The sequence below is a fragment of the Buteo buteo genome, chromosome 7, assembly GCF_964188355.1.
Source record: "Buteo buteo chromosome 7, bButBut1.hap1.1, whole genome shotgun sequence".
In the NCBI taxonomy this organism is placed as follows: domain Eukaryota; kingdom Metazoa; phylum Chordata; class Aves; order Accipitriformes; family Accipitridae; genus Buteo; species Buteo buteo.
In genome coordinates this window covers 44,909,490-44,930,777 of record NC_134177.1, presented here as the reverse complement: position 1 = coordinate 44,930,777, position 21,288 = coordinate 44,909,490, and the positions used below count along the sequence as shown (strand labels likewise).

General features: G+C 35.6%; 1 protein-coding gene across 5 annotated transcripts in view; it reads right to left on the bottom strand.

Moving 5' to 3' along the window:
• Window positions 1–21,288, bottom strand: part of USP32 (ubiquitin specific peptidase 32) — an 81,114-nt gene that overhangs the window by 22,647 nt on the left and 37,179 nt on the right. For 4 of the 5 annotated variants that reach the window (XM_075032968.1, XM_075032969.1, XM_075032970.1 and 1 more), the window contains exons 6-15: window positions 12,458–12,589; window positions 10,825–10,932; window positions 9,930–10,045; window positions 9,489–9,551; window positions 7,527–7,610; window positions 4,701–4,762; window positions 4,478–4,580; window positions 2,480–2,672; window positions 1,099–1,274; window positions 209–349 (exon numbers count right to left, since the gene is read on the bottom strand). In XM_075032968.1, the coding sequence (XP_074889069.1) occupies window positions 209–349; window positions 1,099–1,274; window positions 2,480–2,672; window positions 4,478–4,580; window positions 4,701–4,762; window positions 7,527–7,610; window positions 9,489–9,551; window positions 9,930–10,045; window positions 10,825–10,932; window positions 12,458–12,589 (1,178 nt within the window). The remainder of the gene's footprint in view (window positions 1–208; window positions 350–1,098; window positions 1,275–2,479; window positions 2,673–4,477; window positions 4,581–4,700; window positions 4,763–7,526; window positions 7,611–9,488; window positions 9,552–9,929; window positions 10,046–10,824; window positions 10,933–12,457; window positions 12,590–21,288) is intronic. The other variant, XM_075032972.1, reaches the window with a different exon arrangement.

Genomic DNA, 21,288 nt, shown 5'->3' with positions numbered 1-21,288 from the left:
CCACAACTTTCTATCCATGTCCGTTTCTGAGACTGCTTTTTCCCAGCTTGGTCTTCAAGACTTTTCATTTAGACTATCCGTTTTGGACGAAGTGGGAGATGACCATAAAAGATTACCTTGTGCAACTGGCAGAAGCTTGGACTCATTAGGTTGTTCGTATTATCTCGGCGGTTATGGCAAGTAGACAGTGTCTATAACCACAACTTACCGGCCTGGGCAAGGACAGATTTGCTCCATACCAATGGTAAAGTGCTCTCCAAACTGGTTCTGGTACCATTATGTAGTCCTTTCCTTCAATCAATTGTGGAGATCGTTTTAATCTTCCACCCTCCATTGTTAATGATGCAGCCTTTAAATAAAAAGAGGTTTTGTCAAATCTCAAGTGGAAAAAAAAAAGTATACAGCTACAACAATTTTAGTTCATGAACACAGAACACTTTTTAATTATTAAAAAACTTTTAAGTAGCAATTAGCAACTGCTTTTCACACTGAAAGATGGTATTTAAATGTAACAATAACTAATGCTCAAGTTTCACTATTTACTATTCTCTACAAGGCTGTCCAGTATAAAATTCATAATACGTTTCTCTCTTATGTCACCTACTCCAACAACCGCAGATACTGCATAGAGAAATCCAATCTATGCTCATCATTGATGGTGCTGGTCTGTGTTTTGCTATTTGTTTGCATGAATACTGAAAAAACTGTCAGTTTTGTTTTCCTATTTAGTTAACTATTTTCTGTTTTTATGCAACAGCAATAAACTCTTAAATTCAGATTGAAAACACTGAAGTGTTTAATTATTAAAATATTTTACATTTAATGCTGAAAGTTGTGTTTTCATAAATGCCTTTTTCATTTTCAAGTTTTAAGAACATTATGAATATTTCTCTTCTCACAAAACACTCAATAGTAGCATCAGAAATCGAACACAATTTTTCCTCTTAAAATAAGAGTAAGAAACCCAAATTTTGTTACAGGACAAAGCAGTGTTAATTTAGAATTAAGCCACTAGCTGAAAAAAACCCACATAAAAAGCTGTGATAAAAGTACACTAAAAATACTTTTCCTATATTCACATGACTCAGATGCATTTACCTTCACTGGTTCTTGTGTTACTAGGGGTTGGTTATCAATAGCTCCTGGTTTCTGAGGATTAAGCTGTAGCAAAGTATTCCCATTGGTTCCAAGGAAACACTGGTTATTATTGTCCGAAGTATTATGCTGCCTAGCAAAACACACATCAGTCCCTGGTGTGCCAGGGTAAAGAGCATCTGTAACAGAATACAAGGGGGAAAAAAAAAATAATCTCTATTTCAGTTCATGACTCCATAAGCCATAAATGAATGAATTAAACTCTTGTATCCTTTTTTTGTTTGCTTTTAAAAAAGGCAGTTGAAGAAGTTTGCTATACTTCATACTTCAGTAAAACATGCAACTCTTCCAAACTACAGTGACAAATACACTATTACTCTCAGAAAAGGCAAAGAAGTGGATATATGAGATCCAAATACCAAAGCAGATACTTAGATGGATACTGGTTTGAAAACAGCCTAACTAAGTTTGCATGAGCAAATGTATTTAGCATTTGCTTGTTGTCTGGATGTTTGAATATCAAACTCCTGAAAATCTTATACACAAAACTGAATATATATCAATAATGCCTTATTTTTATTTTTTCCTCCTTGAAAAGGCGAATGTTTTTATTCCTATAGGACCTCCTTTGGTTATGCAAAACATTAAATCTAAATTTCAGGTTAAAAAAAAAAGAGAAAAAGAAAGAACCTTTAACCTAAAACTTGCCTCCCTTCTTGCCCTTCCTCTATCTCCCCCAACCCTCACCCCAAAAACGATCATAGTAATTTATCTACTTTAAACTGAAGTTACAATTTTAAGACACAGATTTTAAAATACTAGATGCAAGATTCAGCTGTCTTATAAGAAAAAACCCAACATATCTCAAATTCTCTCAAGAACTGACTGAAAATCATCACTAAAATCTTCTTTCACAAAGGTGGCTCCTAGAATCTGCACAAACTCATTTAGATCACATGCCCTCTAAAACTGTAAATATGCTTTTCCTAATTTTCTTTTCTGCTTCTTTCCCCTTTATAGTATCTGAGGTCATCCCATTGCAAGACATAGTACAACACCAACTAGGTATCACTAGAAACAACTTAATGGGAAGAGGGGGGGGAAGAAAATCCACTCAGAAAATAAATGATAGGACAAAAACTATCTTGAAAACAATTCTGGAAATTAATCATAGCATTAGTGATGAATTGCTGTTTAAACAAGACTGTTTCTTGTTTATCCACCATAGACTAAAATATCCTAGTAATTCACCGAAGTCCATACATAGGCCACTTCTGTAATCTAAACTGTGTTATCTTTTCGCCTGGAGGAATCCATGCAGTATGTAGTTTTCTCAAAACGTGTTCGACATTAAACCTCCAAGGAAATAAGGTGTTATGCTTACTGCTGCTAGTAGTCTCTGAGGCTTCTGATGCAGTAGAAATATTATCTGAAAACTTTTCTTCTGTTGCACTGAAGTAATTAAGACCTCCCATTTTGTCTTCTCCCTGCTCTGAAGTATTGGCTGCAGCAGCTACGAGTGAATTCTTACCTCCACTCAAGACAGATGAAGGCTCTATCACAACAGGGTTTGCATCCTAAAATTGGTAGGCAAGTAGAAAAGTTAATTATAAGCCAGTATCAAAGACGTTTAGCATCTGCCAAACCAATCACCAAAATTCACAGCTACATGACCACTTTTGCATATCACAACGACCTTTACAGAATAAGAAAGAATACTTTCTACATCTACTGATGAAAAATCTGCAGAAACAAACAGCCAAAATTGTTAAACCAATTGAATAAACTCTTCTGCACAATATTAAAATTGTGAAATGCCGGAATTATTTTCTCTAACTAGATACATAAAAAGACAACCATTTCAGACAGCTATAATTACAGGCTCTAAATAGTTTAAGATTTGTCCTTGTTGAATTTCATATGGTTAAATGAGAACAGCAAGCACAAGAAGAAAAAAACATTCTTTCCTCAAACCTGCAACGTTTTAGTCTACCCTAACTTTGTTTTGAAACAAAGTTCCTTTGTTTCCTTTGGAGAAATAGCATTGCAAATGCAATCTGGCTCACACTTAAGCATGATAAAGGTGGAGAAAAAAATGTGCATCCCCCCAAAAGCATAACCTGCCTGCCCAGTACAGATAAATGTAAGAAGAATCCTACCCAATTTACAGCACCAGTCACAACAAGAAACGACAACAAATGAGAAAACAGAAGAAAAAGGGAATTAGCTGAGCCTTACAGAGGAAAAAAGAAAATCCATGCAATGGACATCAAACAACACTGAAAAAGGGATGTTTCCTGGTTTATGTTGTCCCCTATTTATGACATCACTAAACATAATATCTTGTCAAATAACAAAACTGTGCAGTAATGCTAAAAGTATAAAATAAGATTAAAATGTATGTTGGAATTACAGTAATCATTTATAGAGTTTCACAGAAATTCTGAGTGTTCTCTTTGCTCGAGAGGTAGACAGTGACTAATGGCATTGTGCTATTATGCAAAGGATTAGTTATGAAATCATGTGCACATCTGAGTACTTATACTATGACAAGGATCAAATTACCTACTATTTCAGGCGTTTAAGCCATCATTTGTCCAATTCATTGTGCACAAAGAATAACTGTAATTACATGGTTAGTTAATGCATACATTGCAGTTTTCTGAATATTTTTAGCTATTTGTGTTTATAAAACAACTCCGATACTATATGATTACTTATCACTATATAAAACTCTTTTGAGAAATAGTTTATTTCACTTGCGTAACCTGCAAAGAATATTTATCTCCACCTCAATTAAATTTTATTAAAATTTAATTGTATTAAATATGCTTTCTTTTGTAAAATTCATAGTGAGTGATGCTTTAACTTGAATATTTTAGTTGGAGGGTATTACAGAGCACCCTGTAACTATAAAGTTTTAGTAGGACTCCTATGATCACCATCAGGTACTAGACTACTTTCTGCCATTGCCTATAAATCAAATTATACCAATTCCCTCCTTTATTTATCCAGAAAATGCACAGTGTGTATTTGTGGCCCAAGCAAAGTCAAAACCAAAACAGGTAGCTTTATTATCAAACAGATCAAAAGACTTAAGGGAAGTACTATTGTGAGAGTATGGTTTTTTTAAAAAAATATTTTGACATGCAGGAATGATGAAACGAAGTACAGAAAGAAATGACAGTTTAATGAAATTATAGTGAAAAGCTCACCATGTGACAATGATTTAGCAAAACAATTATTTTCCACTAAGAGACAGGAGATGCTTAATTTCAAGCATTATTGGTTAAGCAGTCATTTGTTCCACACTATTTTTTCATCAACATATTCACAAATACAAAGAAATCACTTATTCAGTATACATTATTATTATACTTACGTATTTGACATATTCTTTCCACTGGTGCCACCACGGCATTGCAATAAGAAACCAGTTGTGCCCTGGCTGAAGGCCATACCTGCTTTCTCTTTCTAACCAGCCTCTGCATATAAAGAATGAACGCCATAAAGTATTAGTTGAAACAGGGAAATTACAGTCCTCCTTTTGAAAATATTAAAAGATGATTCTGAAACCCATTTAAGATTCTGAGCAGAACACGCACCTAATAATCTGTCCTTCCTCTTCTGGAGTGGCAGGTCGCAGCCCCAAAACTATATGACACACCTGGAAAAAGAAAGTAATTCTTATTAAGAACTACACCACTATGAAACAAACATTAGGTAAACGAAAGAAAAGAACAACTCTAATAGGACTTTTCATAAAATTATTTTAAATTATGTAGCAAGGTTAGCTAAAATTGAACAAATCACTACAAAAGAAGTATTTTGAGCTGTGAGATTCACGACCTGTTCCCATTGTTATGACAAAGATACCAAGGATGACAAATGCCCCAAGACAAATTAAGTTGAACATAAAATGAATTTTCATTATTTTCAGGTCTGAAGCACATGCTATGAAAGATCACAGTAACTGACACGGATCAGATATACAAAAAGTTAAGATGTCTATATGTACTGGAGGGAGGGAATAAGGAATTGGGAGAATGCAAGCTGTTGGAAGAGGATAAGCTAAAGGTTAAAAAAAACCAAAATGGAATGGGGAAAAATGAGGAAAAGGGGTTATATAAGGAACTGAAAAGAAAACAAGCACATGAAGAGAGTGAGAGAGAAGTTTAAAGCAGTCCAACCAACCAGTCACCATCGAAAATGCTCTGAAAATTGTAGAACGTTCTCTGAATGTCTGATGCTTTTTCTTCTTTTTTTTTTTCGTTTTGAAACAAACACAGAAGGAAAAGGCACCATCCCCTAGATGGCTGCCCGACTAGGGTGGGGTTTTATTCGGAGTGCAAGGCAGCAGTCCCAGATGGCTAATATTTTACTCCTCTCTTCCTAGTAAAACCATCCCGGCCTTGGCTGCAGTGACATCTCAGGCTGGTTTCTCCCAGCAGCTCCGCAGCCACAGGGCATGCGGCAGGGAGCGATGAGCGGAGGGGAACAGACTCTGCAGGAGTCTTTGTTTCCCACTGCAGGAAGGAGGGTCAGCTGTCTCCTCTCCGAGACGGTTTTCAAATTGGTTGCTACTCATAACATGATTTATAGTCTTTTCCTTATGTCTCTTTTGAGGCTATCAATTTGCATCTCAGCTGGAGATTTCTAATGACTGGTGAGATATCTTATTTAAATTTATATTACAGTGTGAGAGACCATTTCACATTCTGAATAAAACAAAGGCCATTAGCTGCTGGGAAGCAACAGATTTTCCAGCACACACAACACAGCTGGCTCTGATGATTCTTTTTAAACTCATGCAACACCGTGCTAGTATCAGATCCTTCATATAAACTATCCCCGCTGCAAACAAACCAATTTGTTGACAAACTCTCCAAGGCACTCCACTCAGACTAGTTAGCTTCTCCGTCTGCAGGCAAGACACACAAGCTCATGACAGTTCAAATAAATGCATAGACAAATCAATGGCAGACTCTGTCCTGTGCGAGCATGCTGTTGAGCCTGCAGCATATCAGGGTGCCTCATACGATAAAGTTATCAAAGGAACTAAAAATAAAAATCTAAAATGAAAATGTAGCAACTTTGTCAAGAGAAAAAATACTATAAATGAGACAATGTGTAACAATGGCAATGTGTCATCATCATGAAGACAAATTTATTACATGTTCATTCATTCTACTTCCATATTGCATAGATATTTGTTAGTTCATCAATATTAAGTTATGATAGGATATTTGATGCTAGATGGTCCAAAAATAAAGACAGCCCTTCTTGAGAATGTTGCAATGTAAGCAAAACCTGATGCAATTAGAGACAAAAAGAATTTGCAGAACTTTCTGATTTTATTCTTTTCAGCTGTGGTGTAGCTGATGGCCTCAGAATGCTCTCACTCGGTTGTCCTGAAGATCTTGGAAAAGTACAGTTCAAAATACAATTTATAAAGTAGTCTAGGGTCATAAACAGGAGAATCAGTAGTATGTTATTCAGGTAGCCTCTCATGAGATTTACTTTTTTTTTTTAAAGACCACACAGCTTCTCTCTGATGAAGTATTTTTCTGCTACAATCTGATCCTGTAACTGATTAAGCTTCAGTGGTAAAATGAGAACAGAGCCCACTGGTTCTCCACAGCCTTCCCTGGAAGAACTGAGACTGTCATATGGGGCTGGAGGTGAATACTAAATTAGGGCAAATCTTCAAGGCTCCATTAGGAGGAGGAGGATTATTATTATTTAAACCCAAAGTATCAACCTCTACAGAAAACAGGTAAGAAACAAACTGCAGTGAATGAAAATATCTTAGGGGTTATTTTCTGCACAAACTAAGTCAGTGCTAAAATACGACCGTTTTCAAGATTTATAAAAATCCAGTTCAAGCTCAATTAAAATGAATTCTGTACACACTTAATCCTCAGCTTCTGCATCACAATAGTGATATGTTATCACAGCTTTCAAGGACTGCTTCATCAAAAAAAAAAAAACAACAATGAAAGGTTCCTTAGATGGCCTTAACAGAAAATTTAAAGGGAAAGTGGTTGTAAAGAGTTAGCAATACCTTTTCTCATTTTCTGTGTCACTTCCTTGGCAAACATTTGCAAGAACAACTGTTTAAGAACACAGCCTTTTTCTAATGGAAAATATAACGGCTGATACACTTGAAATGTCTTTTCATTTTATAAACAGTACACTACGTTCACTTTAACAGATTATGCTTTAGGCATCTCCATACACTGAAAAGAAGAATAATCAAATAGAGAATCATTCCGCCAAGGTAACGCACAATTGCAAAAACACATAACTTATTGCAATAGACAAAACTCTAAGCGTGTTGGCACAAAGGCTGATGCTGTGCTTTGTGGCAATGCAAAAAGCTCATGAGTTAATTACCATAATTTTCAAGTTTAAAATTCCTCTAAACATACCTGAAAAAGCAGATTTAAAAATTCATTGGCAAGTGCACTCTTCACACTCCATATCTGGTAGTCCTCCAGAGTGAGGTGTCCAAGCTTAGTTAAAGGGAGGAGAAGGAAAGGGGAAGGAAAAACCATTAAACCATTAACCTATTTCTATTAAAATGCTCATTCAATGTGTCATACAAGGCATGACAAAGCCAGTGATTTGATAAAAATTAGCATCTACCACTCTGGTAGTAAAATTTGATCCAATGAAAGAAGAAAAATCCAGTTTTAGCATAACATATGCAACCTAGAGAACGAAAAAGCTTTGAGAGTACAGAGGACGAACGCACAACATGTAACGTTTGCTCCTGCTCTCCATCATTCAGATTCAGTATTTATGCTCAACTGCAGTAGTCATACTTTCTCAAACCATGACATCAGCAGAAGCAGTATGTGACTCATCAAGGCAATCACTTTGTAGGAAACAAAACAAGACTAAGACAATCTAAGACTTCGATCGTCCGGATAAGCTCTGCGCATGTAGATACTTGCATCCATTCAGAAATCTACCACCTTCCTCTGTGGGCTGGGAAAAACTATTTTGGATCATCACGTCCTTACGATCTTATCTTACTACACAAGCACTATTAATTCTTAATCACTTGAAAAGTGACAGTAGCATAACACTGAACAATGTCAGAGGACCTTCTGATTTTCAACAATTCAGTGATAGGATCAACCTGAATTTTTTATACTGTAGTATAATTCATAGCCAATTTTACACAAGTGGCAGCTACTCTGCCTCTTCTTACAGACCATTTTCTCCAGAGTTCACACAGGTCAAAGCTAACATATGAAAAGAGGTTAAGTAATTTATGTAATTACTGCACAATCAGCTCTTTCCTGCACTACATTCATGGTGCAACTATGAAAGATATTCTGAAGACTTAGTCTTTTTTAACTCTTTGTGGAAATGACACTGCTATGCACTTGCTTATAAACTACCCTATTTAAAAAAGCAAACAATAAAAACCTCAAAGGATGAAAGAAAGAGCTCACTGAAGCTGTATTTTCTACTGCTTTGGTAATGAAAGAATTATAATAAACTATTTGCCCACCACTTTGTTGGAGTACAAGCAGGCAAGACAACTATTCAAACAAGTAATTAAGCATTTCTAGACATTCTTTATAGTTTTTCTTAAATTATTTATAGGTTCCAGACACTATTCCCGATTAGTAAAGCAAAGGATGAAATAATGGAAACAACTTCCCCTATATTGTTTGCAGATGATAGTGCCTATCTGGAAAAAGCAACAACATAATTAAAGATTTACACACAGCTAACTATAAAGCATCATATAAACTACTAAGACTTTTTGCCGTGTGTCACAACAGTCATGACAGATGTCTCCATGGTTTCACAGATACTTAGCTCTGAAACAATATCACTGTACATAGTTCACTGGTTGTATATAATATTATTGCAAACAAAGTAGTTTTATAATGATAATGCATGAGTTACTATTGAATTAATACAGTCCTGTTCCAGCATAGAAGGGTAATGCATCTTTACAGAGGATAAAATGTAAGATACACTAATGCATTACCCCTTTTTTCCTAAGATCATTTTAAACATGAAACAAAAGAACAGTTTATCCAGAACAAAAGTCAAGCATCAGATTTAAAACTGGTATTAATTATGCATAGCAAAGCCTTGCACACACTATATGCTTCAAATTAATTTAATCTGGTTACGTATGTTTGGTTTAGTTTCATATATAAAAATGGCTTATAAAATTCAAACATGTTCTTTCTCTCACAAAACAATGTGGAAAATTTTAATAGAAAACTGACATTTCTTGAAAGCAATTCTTTTATTGACACATCTCTGCTTTAAAGAAAGCACAAGATTTTACTTTCTTTCTTATAAATAAACTGAAGATACTAGTGTATAAAAATGACAAGGGAAGAACAGCAAATTCCTACCTTTGTGGTATCATGCATATTCAAAATATCTTCTACAATTTCAGACAAACTCATGTCCAATTCCTTAACAAAAGGATTAGAAAACAGTTAAATTCTCACAGCACTCTTTGGAGCTGCATGTGTTCAGAATAAAAGTATAAGAAATGTTGATGATACCTCTAAGTAATTCACAACTGAGTGCTTCCGGACAGTTGCACTTTTGTACCTAAGGTTTCTTTATGTGAAACAGTATACGTTATAGTCAAATCATTCTACTTTGGTTAATGGCAGGTCAAAGTTATGCAAGGTAAGTTACATCCAGTTATCAATACTCCTCAGCAAAGGTAGCTCAAGGAAGCCTGTATTCACTGAAACCATGTTCAAACAACATTCACATTCCTACTTTTGAAGGATGACTTCAAGAAACAGAAGCAAATGAATAAAAATCCAAATATAACTTACAGGTATTTTATCAATACGGTTATCTTTCCAGACCTCTAAAAGTGCAACCACCATTTCTTTAAGTTCAGTGCGAGACAACACGCCATCCCGGTCAATGTCAAAAACCTTGAAGCAAACTGAGAAAAAAGGAAAATACTTTTCTATGTTAGAACTACTCAACAACTTTTTTTTTTTTTCTTGCAGAATGTAAGTTTGCAGAGTCACAAGAACATGATTTAGTGCTGACAGTTTTGATGAGGCAGGATGCATGTGTGGTAGTGAGGAAATGGAGCAGCTGTGTTTAATAAACTGAAATCTAGATTCCTGTAATTCTCTGCTGTGTTTTCTGATGTGACAGAGCAGGGAACATATGTGCATCCAGAAATTTCCAGTGAATGATAGCTTTTAAGTTGCAGCAATATGGCTTTGGAAAAGTATGGAACAAAGGTATTTCAAAACACAAGAACCTTTCAAGGAGCCAGCTGAAAACTGGACAGTAAACAAGCCAGAACATGCTATTTACCACAAGACAATCAAATAGGACATTCATTTTATATTATATATAATGAATAGATAAGTGTTTGCACTTTTTTTATTGAGATACAAACTTCTGCATCATAATGCAGAACACTGCAAAATAACTTCCGAAATATATTTTTTTACCCCAAAGAGGTTGATAATTTATATGAAGCTAAGGATGTTATAAAATATACAGAATTAGGTTTAATCATCCTTTATAAAAGGAAGCCCTGATATTTAAAATTCCTTTAATTTTTTAACTTCTAAAGTCTGTCACCTTTCACAGACACACACTTGTCCAGTGGAAAAAATTTCTAAAATGGTGGAAACAACTAAACTTCATTGCTCAAACTGAAAAACTTCTCTAAAATTAATAGTTAACATTTCACATACTTACACTTCTGTCTTTCTGCCAAGGGTCCCCTGCAACATGCTGAGAGCCCACAGGAAATTTCTTTAAAATCTATGTGATTGTCTCGGTTTTCATCAAAAGCATTAAACAAACCTGCAAACCACAAAAGCATCTCCTGTTACAGCATCTGGCTGAAACAGCTGACAATGATACTTAGCATTTATATGAAGGGTTAATGGTTAACATTTGCAAGGAGAAGTACAAATACTTATGATCATAACTAATTCTCACTAAGTGTAATAAAGATAATTAAGCACTGCTAAGACCACTGTAAAGGTGAATTAGATCACTTATGTGTGGCTAGACAAAGCCAGGGGTGGAGTGGGGAGGGAATCAAGAATTCTGAACAGGAGCCTTATTCTCATGCCTTCCTTGTAATGACTGATTTATAGTGTGTACATCTAAACCAGTATGATCAGGACCAGCTTTTTCACAAAAGCTAAAGGACCAAACCAGTAAAGGTACTCCGATGCCAAATGCTTTGACTCTTCCAAAGTGCCTGATAGAAACTCCTATGAAAATCACTGAATACCATTGCAAATTTGGCCCTAAGTGAATTAGGAGTTTTAGTTAACTGGCCTTTGAAGGATTTAAGAGTTCTATTCATTCAGCACATATAACTTCTTTTTTTATCCCACAAAACTTTTTTTTTTAGTGACAATGACTCAGTTGCACTATTCACAGAAGACATACAGAACGACCAGAAATCATTCAAGTTTCCCCATAGCAGCTGTGTAAATTTATATTACTAAGTAGAGAAAACTCACTTATGAGCAAAAGGATGTGGGCATATATCCCTATTGAATTGAACATAAGTTCTGGTGTTTTAACAGCTTGCATCCCCTGCAGATGAATTTCCCATTTTCTACTTACTGCTGCCACTTGTCAGTAAAGATGACTACTTAGTGATAAAAAATTCTCACTCTAGGACTGCAGACAAAAACTAGCATGTAAGTAGAATGTTACTTAATGTCCTCGTGTTATGCAGTAAATGGCAATTAGACAACTGCAACCTCCAGTTATTACCAGAGTGGCTTCAACCTGAAAGACCAGCTTGGTTATTAATATGTCTGCATTGCAACATACAAATCTCCTGACCAAGTCTTCTGAACAAAGTCTTCCTCAACTTACGCTATTAGGGAAGACTGTCTCATTGACTGCATAACACAACTTCTGACTTGCATGCTGAATTGTCATTTAATAGACGAAACTCACACTTGTCAGTTTAAAAATGGTCTTCTGTTTTATCTCGTTCAGGGACAGCAGTATATTTTGTCATTACAGAATCTTAAGGAGCCCAATGAAAAATTTTAAGGAACTACAGAGCAAATTATACACAAAGTTTGATGTATTTCCTGATAACTAATATGAAAGCAACACATGGAAGAATCGCTTCCTTTGTCATTCCAGATTTCCCAACAAATAGAGATTTCTCAGGCATCTTTTCTCATTTTCAAACATTCATAACTCAGTGGAATGATCTCTGTAATTTAAGCTTAAAATACATTTTTAAAATAGGCCCACTTTTAAAGCCATAAAATTCGTATGTCAGTAGACAATCAGATACTGAACACCACAGCAAAATCATTTCCTTGCACGTTTGATCAAAGTTCCATACCTTCACTCAGAGATGGATGAATAGGAGGGGAAACTAAAGGGGCAAATGTTTCTAAATCAAAACGTCCAGTTCTTGATTGAGCTTTTAGCAGCCAGTATCGTTTTTCGAGATCGATGATGTCGGATTCTTCCACTGTATAATCAACAAAAATAAAAGAAATTTTTGGTGACATCTAGACCATGTTAGAATTCAGCACCAAATAAAAATGCAGCATTATTTTGTCACAAAGAGAAATGACGTTGATTTCTTTGTGCCTGACTCCTGAATATAAAAATTAAGAATACGAGCAGTAGAAAGACAAAGGTGCAATTTTACCTTCTTTATCTACAGAATCATCTTACCTATTCACCATCTAGTTCAACATCAATAACATATCATCACAAGTGTTTAGAAATACAGAAGTGAACTTTTCCCACTGTTAAAGGCTCCAGCAGTTTCTTAATTTTCACATATTTCCTCTTGGTGAATTGAACAGGTAGATTGTATGTGCGCTATTTTATTTTCTCAAGGTATCCAGTATTTAAAACCTCTAAAAGGACGCAAAGTAGCATTTAAAAAAAAATCCCAGAACTTTTATGGGAAAAAAAAAATTATTTAGTACTTGGCTGCTCTCGAAAAATTCCTATTTGAAATTTTTTGCCTTCTTATATGGTAATAAGGCTAAATTTTAATGTGACATTTAAACACTGTATCTCAGCATTAATTTTTCCCAAATACAAAATAGTTTGTTTCACTTTATAATTTATACTATAGATGCACTTAGAAACCCAGACAACATTGGGGAGTGATCATACAAACCTAGAAGAGACTTTATACAGAGGAACTTACAAGCTAATTTAAAGAAGGGGAAAAAACCAAAACCCCAAACCCAACAATGAGTAAAACAAGGTACTAGGCAAAGGTGAATAAAAATAGCCAGAGGAAGAACTTGTGTTTTCTTTCAAAACATTATATACAACTGCCAGTCTCCTTACATTTTATCCTTGAAATTAAATATATATATATAAAAAAATATTAAGTTTCTGCTCAACAATACTTTTAACCTTTTTACATATGCAAGTGTGTCACAACACTGCTTTAGGTCAGTGCAAATTAATTGGTTCTCAAATAGATATGTAATGACAAAGCTGTCTATATTAAGAACCACTACGCGTGATCCCATTCCCAGATGGTTCTGAGTCTTTAAATCCATGCCAGCTTTCTAATAGGTTTAACTTGAGCTATTTGGCCTGGTTTAGTCTACAGAAACAATAATAATCCTGTAAGGCTTAAGAACAGAAGAGACTCACAAAAAGTTACATATCAAATTGAAATTTTATTGATTTCTTTTCCTATTTCTGTCATTAGGAGTAGTAATTTAATCAGAATAGTAACTTATAGTAGATAACCTACAATAAGCATGATCGAGTTGTAACTACCCAGCAGGCACATCATCTAATGCATCGAAAACTACGCAACACCTTACCCCCATCAGCAGAAAGCTTGGAAAATTTTGAACAAAAATTAGGATCTGAAGTAGAGGTGGAGGAGTGGAAAGGGTTTGCATCTTCCTGTAAAATATTTTTAGACAGTCTAACTAGAAAAGTAACATCAGTGAAAACATGCCCTCCTTTTCCTCTGTACATTCAGTATAATCACTAGACAAACCATGTACTAGCATGCAGAACACCCACACCAAAGCTGCAGTTCTAGGGTCACGCTAAGCTAACATAACTTCAGGCTGAACAGAGAAAGTTTACCTTCCCCCTTAACCCCAGGCACGTGCTGCAGCATCCTCACTTGTATCATTATCAGCTATTGTGCATTTACATAGTAAGTGAGATAAGAGAACTGATCCAGAAGAAAAACTAAACTGATTTCCTTTCTCCTCTCCCCCTCCTTCCTAGACAGATCAAATTCCCTTATCTGGCTTACCATCTCCTGGCTCTTGTGTTGCAATCACAGAATGGTTTGGGGTGGAAGGGACCTTTCAAGGTCAGCTACTCCAACCCCCCTGCAAGGAGCAGGGACATCTTCAACTAGATCCAGTTGCTCAGAGCCCCGTCCAACCTGACCTGGAATGTTTCCAGGGATGGGGCATCTACCACCTCTCTGGGCAACCTGGGCCAGTGTTTCACCTCCCTCATCGTAAAAAATTTCTCCTTTACATCTTGTCTGAATCTACTCTCTTTTTGTCCAAAACCATACTAAGGCCCTACTAAGAGGTCTCTCCCCAACACATGAAGAAGCAATAATCTAAACATATAAAAGGAATGTTATTCTACCAGAAATCAAGAAAGATAAATAGAGTAGTTATTCCTTTGAAGATCAGCATATAGAAATATCGTGGGTGCTTAGCACTGCCACAGATGTAAGCAACTTCATGATCCTCAGCAAAACAGTCAAGCGATGTAGAACAGCATCTGGTACGTTCCAGGAAATACAGGGATTTCTTGATGATTTAACAACATACCTGCCCCACAACAGTCAGTGTATCAACAGATGAGAGAGAATCTACCAAATAAAATACACTTTCTCAGTCTTGTTCCCTCTACAGGTATCAGGGTGCTACAATACTGATAAGAGTAAGCTCACAACACATGGCATTAGGACTAGAGTACCAGTATTCTGCAGGAAATAGAAGAAAAAGTATATTCATGGAGTTTCAAGAACAGAAATTAAAAAAAAAAAAAAAGTAAAAGAATAAAAGCAAGGTAAAAGCCACTTCATGAGACAGAACCTTATGTACATGAAGAGAATCACAGTACTATTATACTAGCTAAAGAACTGCACATAAAGGGCAAGTTTGTACTGTCATTTAGAAGAACTGCACATACACATTATTGCTCTCATTAGCAAATACAAAAGCATTATGCTAACTCTCTTGAACATGAGCATGTAAATCACTTTGTTTCCTTTTAATCTACCTTTGTGACTAGGAAGAATAACAAATGTACTAGCTGCACTTCATTCTTGAAATGATGCAACACTAAGATTATTCAAAAAACATAAGGAAGCTCACATTGTCTTTACTGAAGAGTAAATCTGCAGAAACCTGCTTTCACTGGCAGGTGCATTATTTATCTATAGGAATTAAAACCCGAAAGATTGTTTTATTTTGTCAGAGAACTTTTCTCAAATATCTATGGTAGAAGCTTGTTATATTCAATTTTTAAAACTGTACTTCACAGATGGTTTCTACAGTGCTAACTTTACTGCTTTATATTTTAAACTCAGAAAAGAAAGGTTATCAGAAAGCATCTTATCTTCATTTCTGTCAAGCAGTGGTTGAAATTACGTGGTCATTTAAAAGACAAAGAATTTTCAAACAATCATCTTCAAAAGAATAGCTGGTAAGTATTAGCATAAGTGCTACGTTGATATTATAGCCAAGGCAGGTCCAGTGCATTGACCTTCCGCAGAAGAGCCAAACATTTTCAAAAGTAAAACTGATGTAGTAGTAAGTAACATTCTTTGTATTGACTAGACTTACACAACTTAGGTTGAATATAAGTAAAAATGTGACAAAGGAATATTTTTCATTCACAGTAACAAGGAATTGTAGCCCACTGCAATAGTTTCACTTCTATAAAATACGGGAAGATTCATTGGATTACAGCACATGTGAAAGTTTAACTCTGCAGTTGAAAAGCCAGCTGTTACATAATTTGATTTCTCCAGAGTGATTTTTTGCACATAATCTTGTAAATCAGTCTCAGGATACGTAATGCACCATCTATTCCTCCATAAACGTAAACTAAAAGAAATCTCTTGCAATTTACGATATACACATATAATCATATTTGTTAATGAAGTTTAAATGAAGCATGATAAAAGGAGACTGCGCTTATTATCCAAAACATACTAATGTGTATGAAAAAAACGCCATATTCTAAAGAGGTTTTATATAGATAAAGGATTTTGCCTTCTCAAAGTATAAAATTTTTTTCCTAATGCCTGTTCAAATCACATCAGGATGTGTGAACTGGGCTTTCATTCAGTAGGTCAAATTTTAAATAACTTATGATTATTTTTAAAAATGTATCTTATATAGACAGCATAGTCCAAAACATCAGAACAGACTGGCTTTCGAGGCCAAGTAAGTATTCATTTTTGTCAATTAAATACTTGATACAATTATTTGAGGTCACATGGAGATATATTGCAATTGTGAAATTTAATCATATGCTACCAGTTTACTACCGTATGCTATTTTATGTCCCCCTCATCACTTGTCCATTAAAACAATGAAAAACTTTCAGATCTGTAAAACTATGAATAGTGTTTCTTAGTTCAATTCTCTAAGAATTAGACAAGTATAACCAGAAGAATGATAATGTCAAGTACACCTCAAGCCAGAGTCTTCATATCGTAAAGGAAGAACGGGTAAACATTTTCAGCAAAAATATGCACCTGAGAAACTGTAAATCTGCTAAAAATGAGTTAATTTAAAACCAGCTGCCACACTGTGACTGACAGTCAGATTGCATGACAGTGATAAACACTAAAAAAAAAAGCATCCTTCATTTTAATGCCATTTCCATGAAATGTATGCCCTTCTTAAATACTGCATTGGTAGCAAGCCATGAATAATCTTCTGTCTGAAAAAAAAATTTAAAAACATGTTTTCATTTCAGGCACTATTTATTACAATTCTTTATACAACCAAAATTGACTAAGTATTTAAATATATTTTAAAACTTTAACTTTTACCCACCTATTGGTACAATCCTCTCCGGTTCACAGCAGTAGAAGCATACCATATTCCCAACATTTTAACTGAAACTTGGTTTGTTTTACTGTTTACCATGATATCCTCCGCACAAACCCCAGTCCCCAGTCACAGAGCGAGCTCTTCATTGCGCAACGGCTGAGTCAGAACCAGAGACCGAATGACTGAACACCAAACAGTATTTCTGACTAAACACACTTGTTTGTCGCTTTCAAATTAACACACAGAAGATTCTGGCACCTGGGCACAGAGAGCTGCTTTGCAAGACATAAAATAGCCCGGGAACTAAGAGGATAACGAAGTGGCAAGATGCAGATTAAGTGACACTGAGGCTTTTTCTTATTGGGCTCATCTGCTGTAATACTTTCATCTTCCCCCCTCCCCTCAACTGAAAAATGGACATACAGAGAAGGAAATATTATGACTTGAACCAAGATCCTTGTGTCTGTCAGACACAACTACCCAGGCGTTTATCTAGGAGAATATAGTGTATCACCGCCTTAAGATGGGAACCCATACAGAAGAGATATTAAACACTACAGTTCCTCTCAAAGCACAAGCGTTCACACACTTGGAAGAAAATAGTACAGAATGAAATTCGCTCTTGAAGGTACCTTTAATAAATCCAAAATCTTCACAACTGACTCCTAGTGACCTTCCATACATCATTAAGAGATGGTGTTTCAAGAATGGGTACCACAACTGAAGTGGGCAAGCTACAGAACATGTATTTAACATCCAGACAGCCTTTTAATGTGAGCAAAGTTAAGTGATCACTTCATTTCACTTTCCTTTTACAGACTCACATCTTCATCTTAACACAAAGCCCTACAGGTTTATAAACCCATCTCTGACAGGAGTGTTTACTTCCACAACATTCAGTTTCAATTTTAAGCTGTTTCAAAAACTCACTCTTCCATTTCAACCACGCTGTCTGGTTATGCAGGGCTTCTCTCATTTATTATGTTAAATTAGCGATAACTGTATGTTCTAAAATATAATTATTATACTGATTACACACTGTCTTACTGCATCTCGGTATGTAAGAGCTGTCAGAAAAAGCAGGAACACTTTGATGAATTTTTCTGATGACAGGAAAGAGTCTCTTCAATTCAGAAGAGAATTAGGATGCTATTATAGTAAGAACTCAGTGAGAACCAGATAACAAAGAAGTACAAATTACGTGGTCTGTCAGTTTGAAACCAGTAACCCCGCTGATAAATGGGAGTATTCTCCCCATGGAAAAGCACTGAAAACCTGAGCATATAAGCCCATCACATGACACTGAGACACAACAAAATGACTCAAGTCATAAAAAAGGAACCACCACCTATGTTGCAGCAAAAGAATTATTTCCAGCCAAATGAAGGAAACTAATGAGGTGTCATCTGGCATCAGTATGACAGCAACATGTATCACCCAAGGCTGAGATGGAACAGGGGATGGAGCACCTGGTCTGAAACAGACCTGCACTGGGCTCATTTTACTTTGACAAAAAGGTCAAGAAGAAACTTAACAGTCACTTGCATTTAGGCTGAATGGTAAGAAGGGAGGAGAGCAGAGTGTCTGAAACCAAAGACAATGTTGACAGAAAATTAAGACAAACTGCCCACATGTAGAAGATGTACTGGAATAGTTTTCCCCAATGGAGAAAAAAAAAAAAAAAAAAAAAAAAAGCCTCAATATCTTACGAAAGGAATGATACAGTGACCCCCCAGGGTCTGCGCTTGGAGGGACAGGAGACCTTTCCATATCTCATGTTCCTGTCTGTCTGTCTGCCAAACTAAGCCACAGAAAGCTGTACTTTGCAGGTAGGATGGAGTCAGTTCCATTCTGATACCTACAAGAGTGCAAACCAGCTAGGGTAGGCAACAAAATGACAGCCTCCAGTGGCAGAGAATTGTTGATTATTGAATTACATTTGGAAAAGATTAGGTGTTTAATTTGTAATTATTAAGCATGTATAATGATTTGGGGGAATATTCCCCTACAGAGAACTTTAGTGTTAGCAGTAGTCCCTGACAGGATTTATCTTTGATTTACATGCTCCACTACAGTGCTATTCAATATGATGTTTTAAAAAAAAAAAAAAAACAACCCAAACAAACCCAAAAGGTACCCGATCATACAACGAAACTGAGAAAATCCAAACTACTGCTAGCTGGTCAGTACTCAGATGTAGAAGAGACTCGTATACCTGAAACTAGTTTTTGGGAACAAAGGTCCCAAAGAAACTTAAGTTATTTTGGTAGCTTTCAAATGAAATTATTCATATTTATGATTTAAGTGAAATGGAACAAAATTTGATTAAAAGCAGTAAGTGTGTGCAACTTCCTGTAACTTTAAAATTTCATTTCTAATTATGTGCTGAGAAATACAATTAAAGTCATCTGCATACCAAAATAAATGTTATTTACAAATGAAAAATTAGAATTCCTTTGTTTCCCTGATAGCTTGGCTCATTAAGCAAATTTAAATGGAGTCACTGGTGCTTTGCAATAAAATGTTCGCTGTCTGTTTCTAAATCAATGTTAATAACTTTCACTATTTTTATCACTGCAATTTTTCATGTCTCTGACATATTATTCAAGATGGGAAGCAGTACACTCTGAGAGGAGGTAAGGCTTGGTAGGAAGGTCTGAAGCTTGAGCCAGGAGAGGGCGCGTGGCGAGCCAGCCGGAGCCCCGGAGCCAGGTGAGAAATTCATAATCGTGCCAGCAAGTTTCACAAATTAGTTTCCATTTTACAGTAGAAGAAATTTTAAAACCTTTCACTCTTTCACTGTACTCTGCTAACAGTGTCTGCCTAGGTTTACTAAACAGTATTTCAGTTACTTGTTGTCCCCAAAGGAAACCATTATCCTAGGTAAAAGTATTATAAACAAGCCTTCATTTAGAGAAAAGGAACTGTCACAACAGCCCTTATTGTTTTACATTCAGCTGTGTTAAGAATACTTCTGCTCTAAATTTCTTATTCTTTAGACTGACCTGATTAGACTGCAATTATTAAATTTAAAAAAACAAAACAGCAAGGCCCCAAATATTCATACTTCGCTGCAGTTACTTCCAAGTGCTCAAACGCTTATATTTTCCTTACTTTCGCATGTGTTGTATGAGATTCCTATACTGTCTCAAATCACAAGGGAAATCATCAGATATGTTATAAAGAAAGTATTTGTCCAGACCTGGGGGAGGCTGGTTAGTTCACCAGCAGGTTACTTCACCAGTTTATCTTCCTACTATCTTAAATTCCTGACAGTTCTCCGTATCTGTCATTTGAAAGATACCGGGCTGCAGACATCATAATACAGCACAACTACTTTCTCTTTTTCTTATTACAACATTTAACTGGAAAATAACAAAACCACAATAAAATTTAATTTTATCTAGACGTCCAAACATAACTGTCACATAAGCTTTCCAAATTCGGTTAAGTATACTGAGCCTGTGGACAGTATGCAGTTTGAAACACCTTACTGATTCAAAAATACATGTAAGCTACATAGTTTTCTGGCATACAATGAAAAGCTCGACCCCAGATCTGACATGCACTTGAAAATTCAATAATCACCTCAAACACTCTCAAATATTTTATTTTACTTCAGCGTTTTTAATCCTAACAATGGAAAACTTAATTTTTCACTCAGTTTTACCTTCATTACACTCAGACAACAGCTTATAGAAGTAAGCTGGCAGTAAAGAAACACCACCAACTACTAGAAAACACTGGATTTCTCAGTGGTCTGATGCAATACATAGCAACAGAAATTGACATTTTCTTTTTCTTTTTTTTTTTTTTTTTTCAGAAGTTAAATTTTTTTCCCCTGAGAACACAGGTTGTGTTGAAACACCCAGCAAAGACCCAAAACTCTGCAAACATATTTCACAAGGCTTTAAAAGTCTGGTAAGTTCTCCAGCAGAACATGTAGCCATATGAACTAGCACACATAAAATAGCAACAACGCATGCATGTTTCCTAGAAAAGAAGACTAAACACTTCCTTTTGTAATTCATTTTACAGTATCAGATGCCGCAATACACAGGAGTGTTATGAAATTATTATAAACCAACTTGATCATAGAGAGATTAAAACCAAATACAGGAGTATTACTTGAACTTCG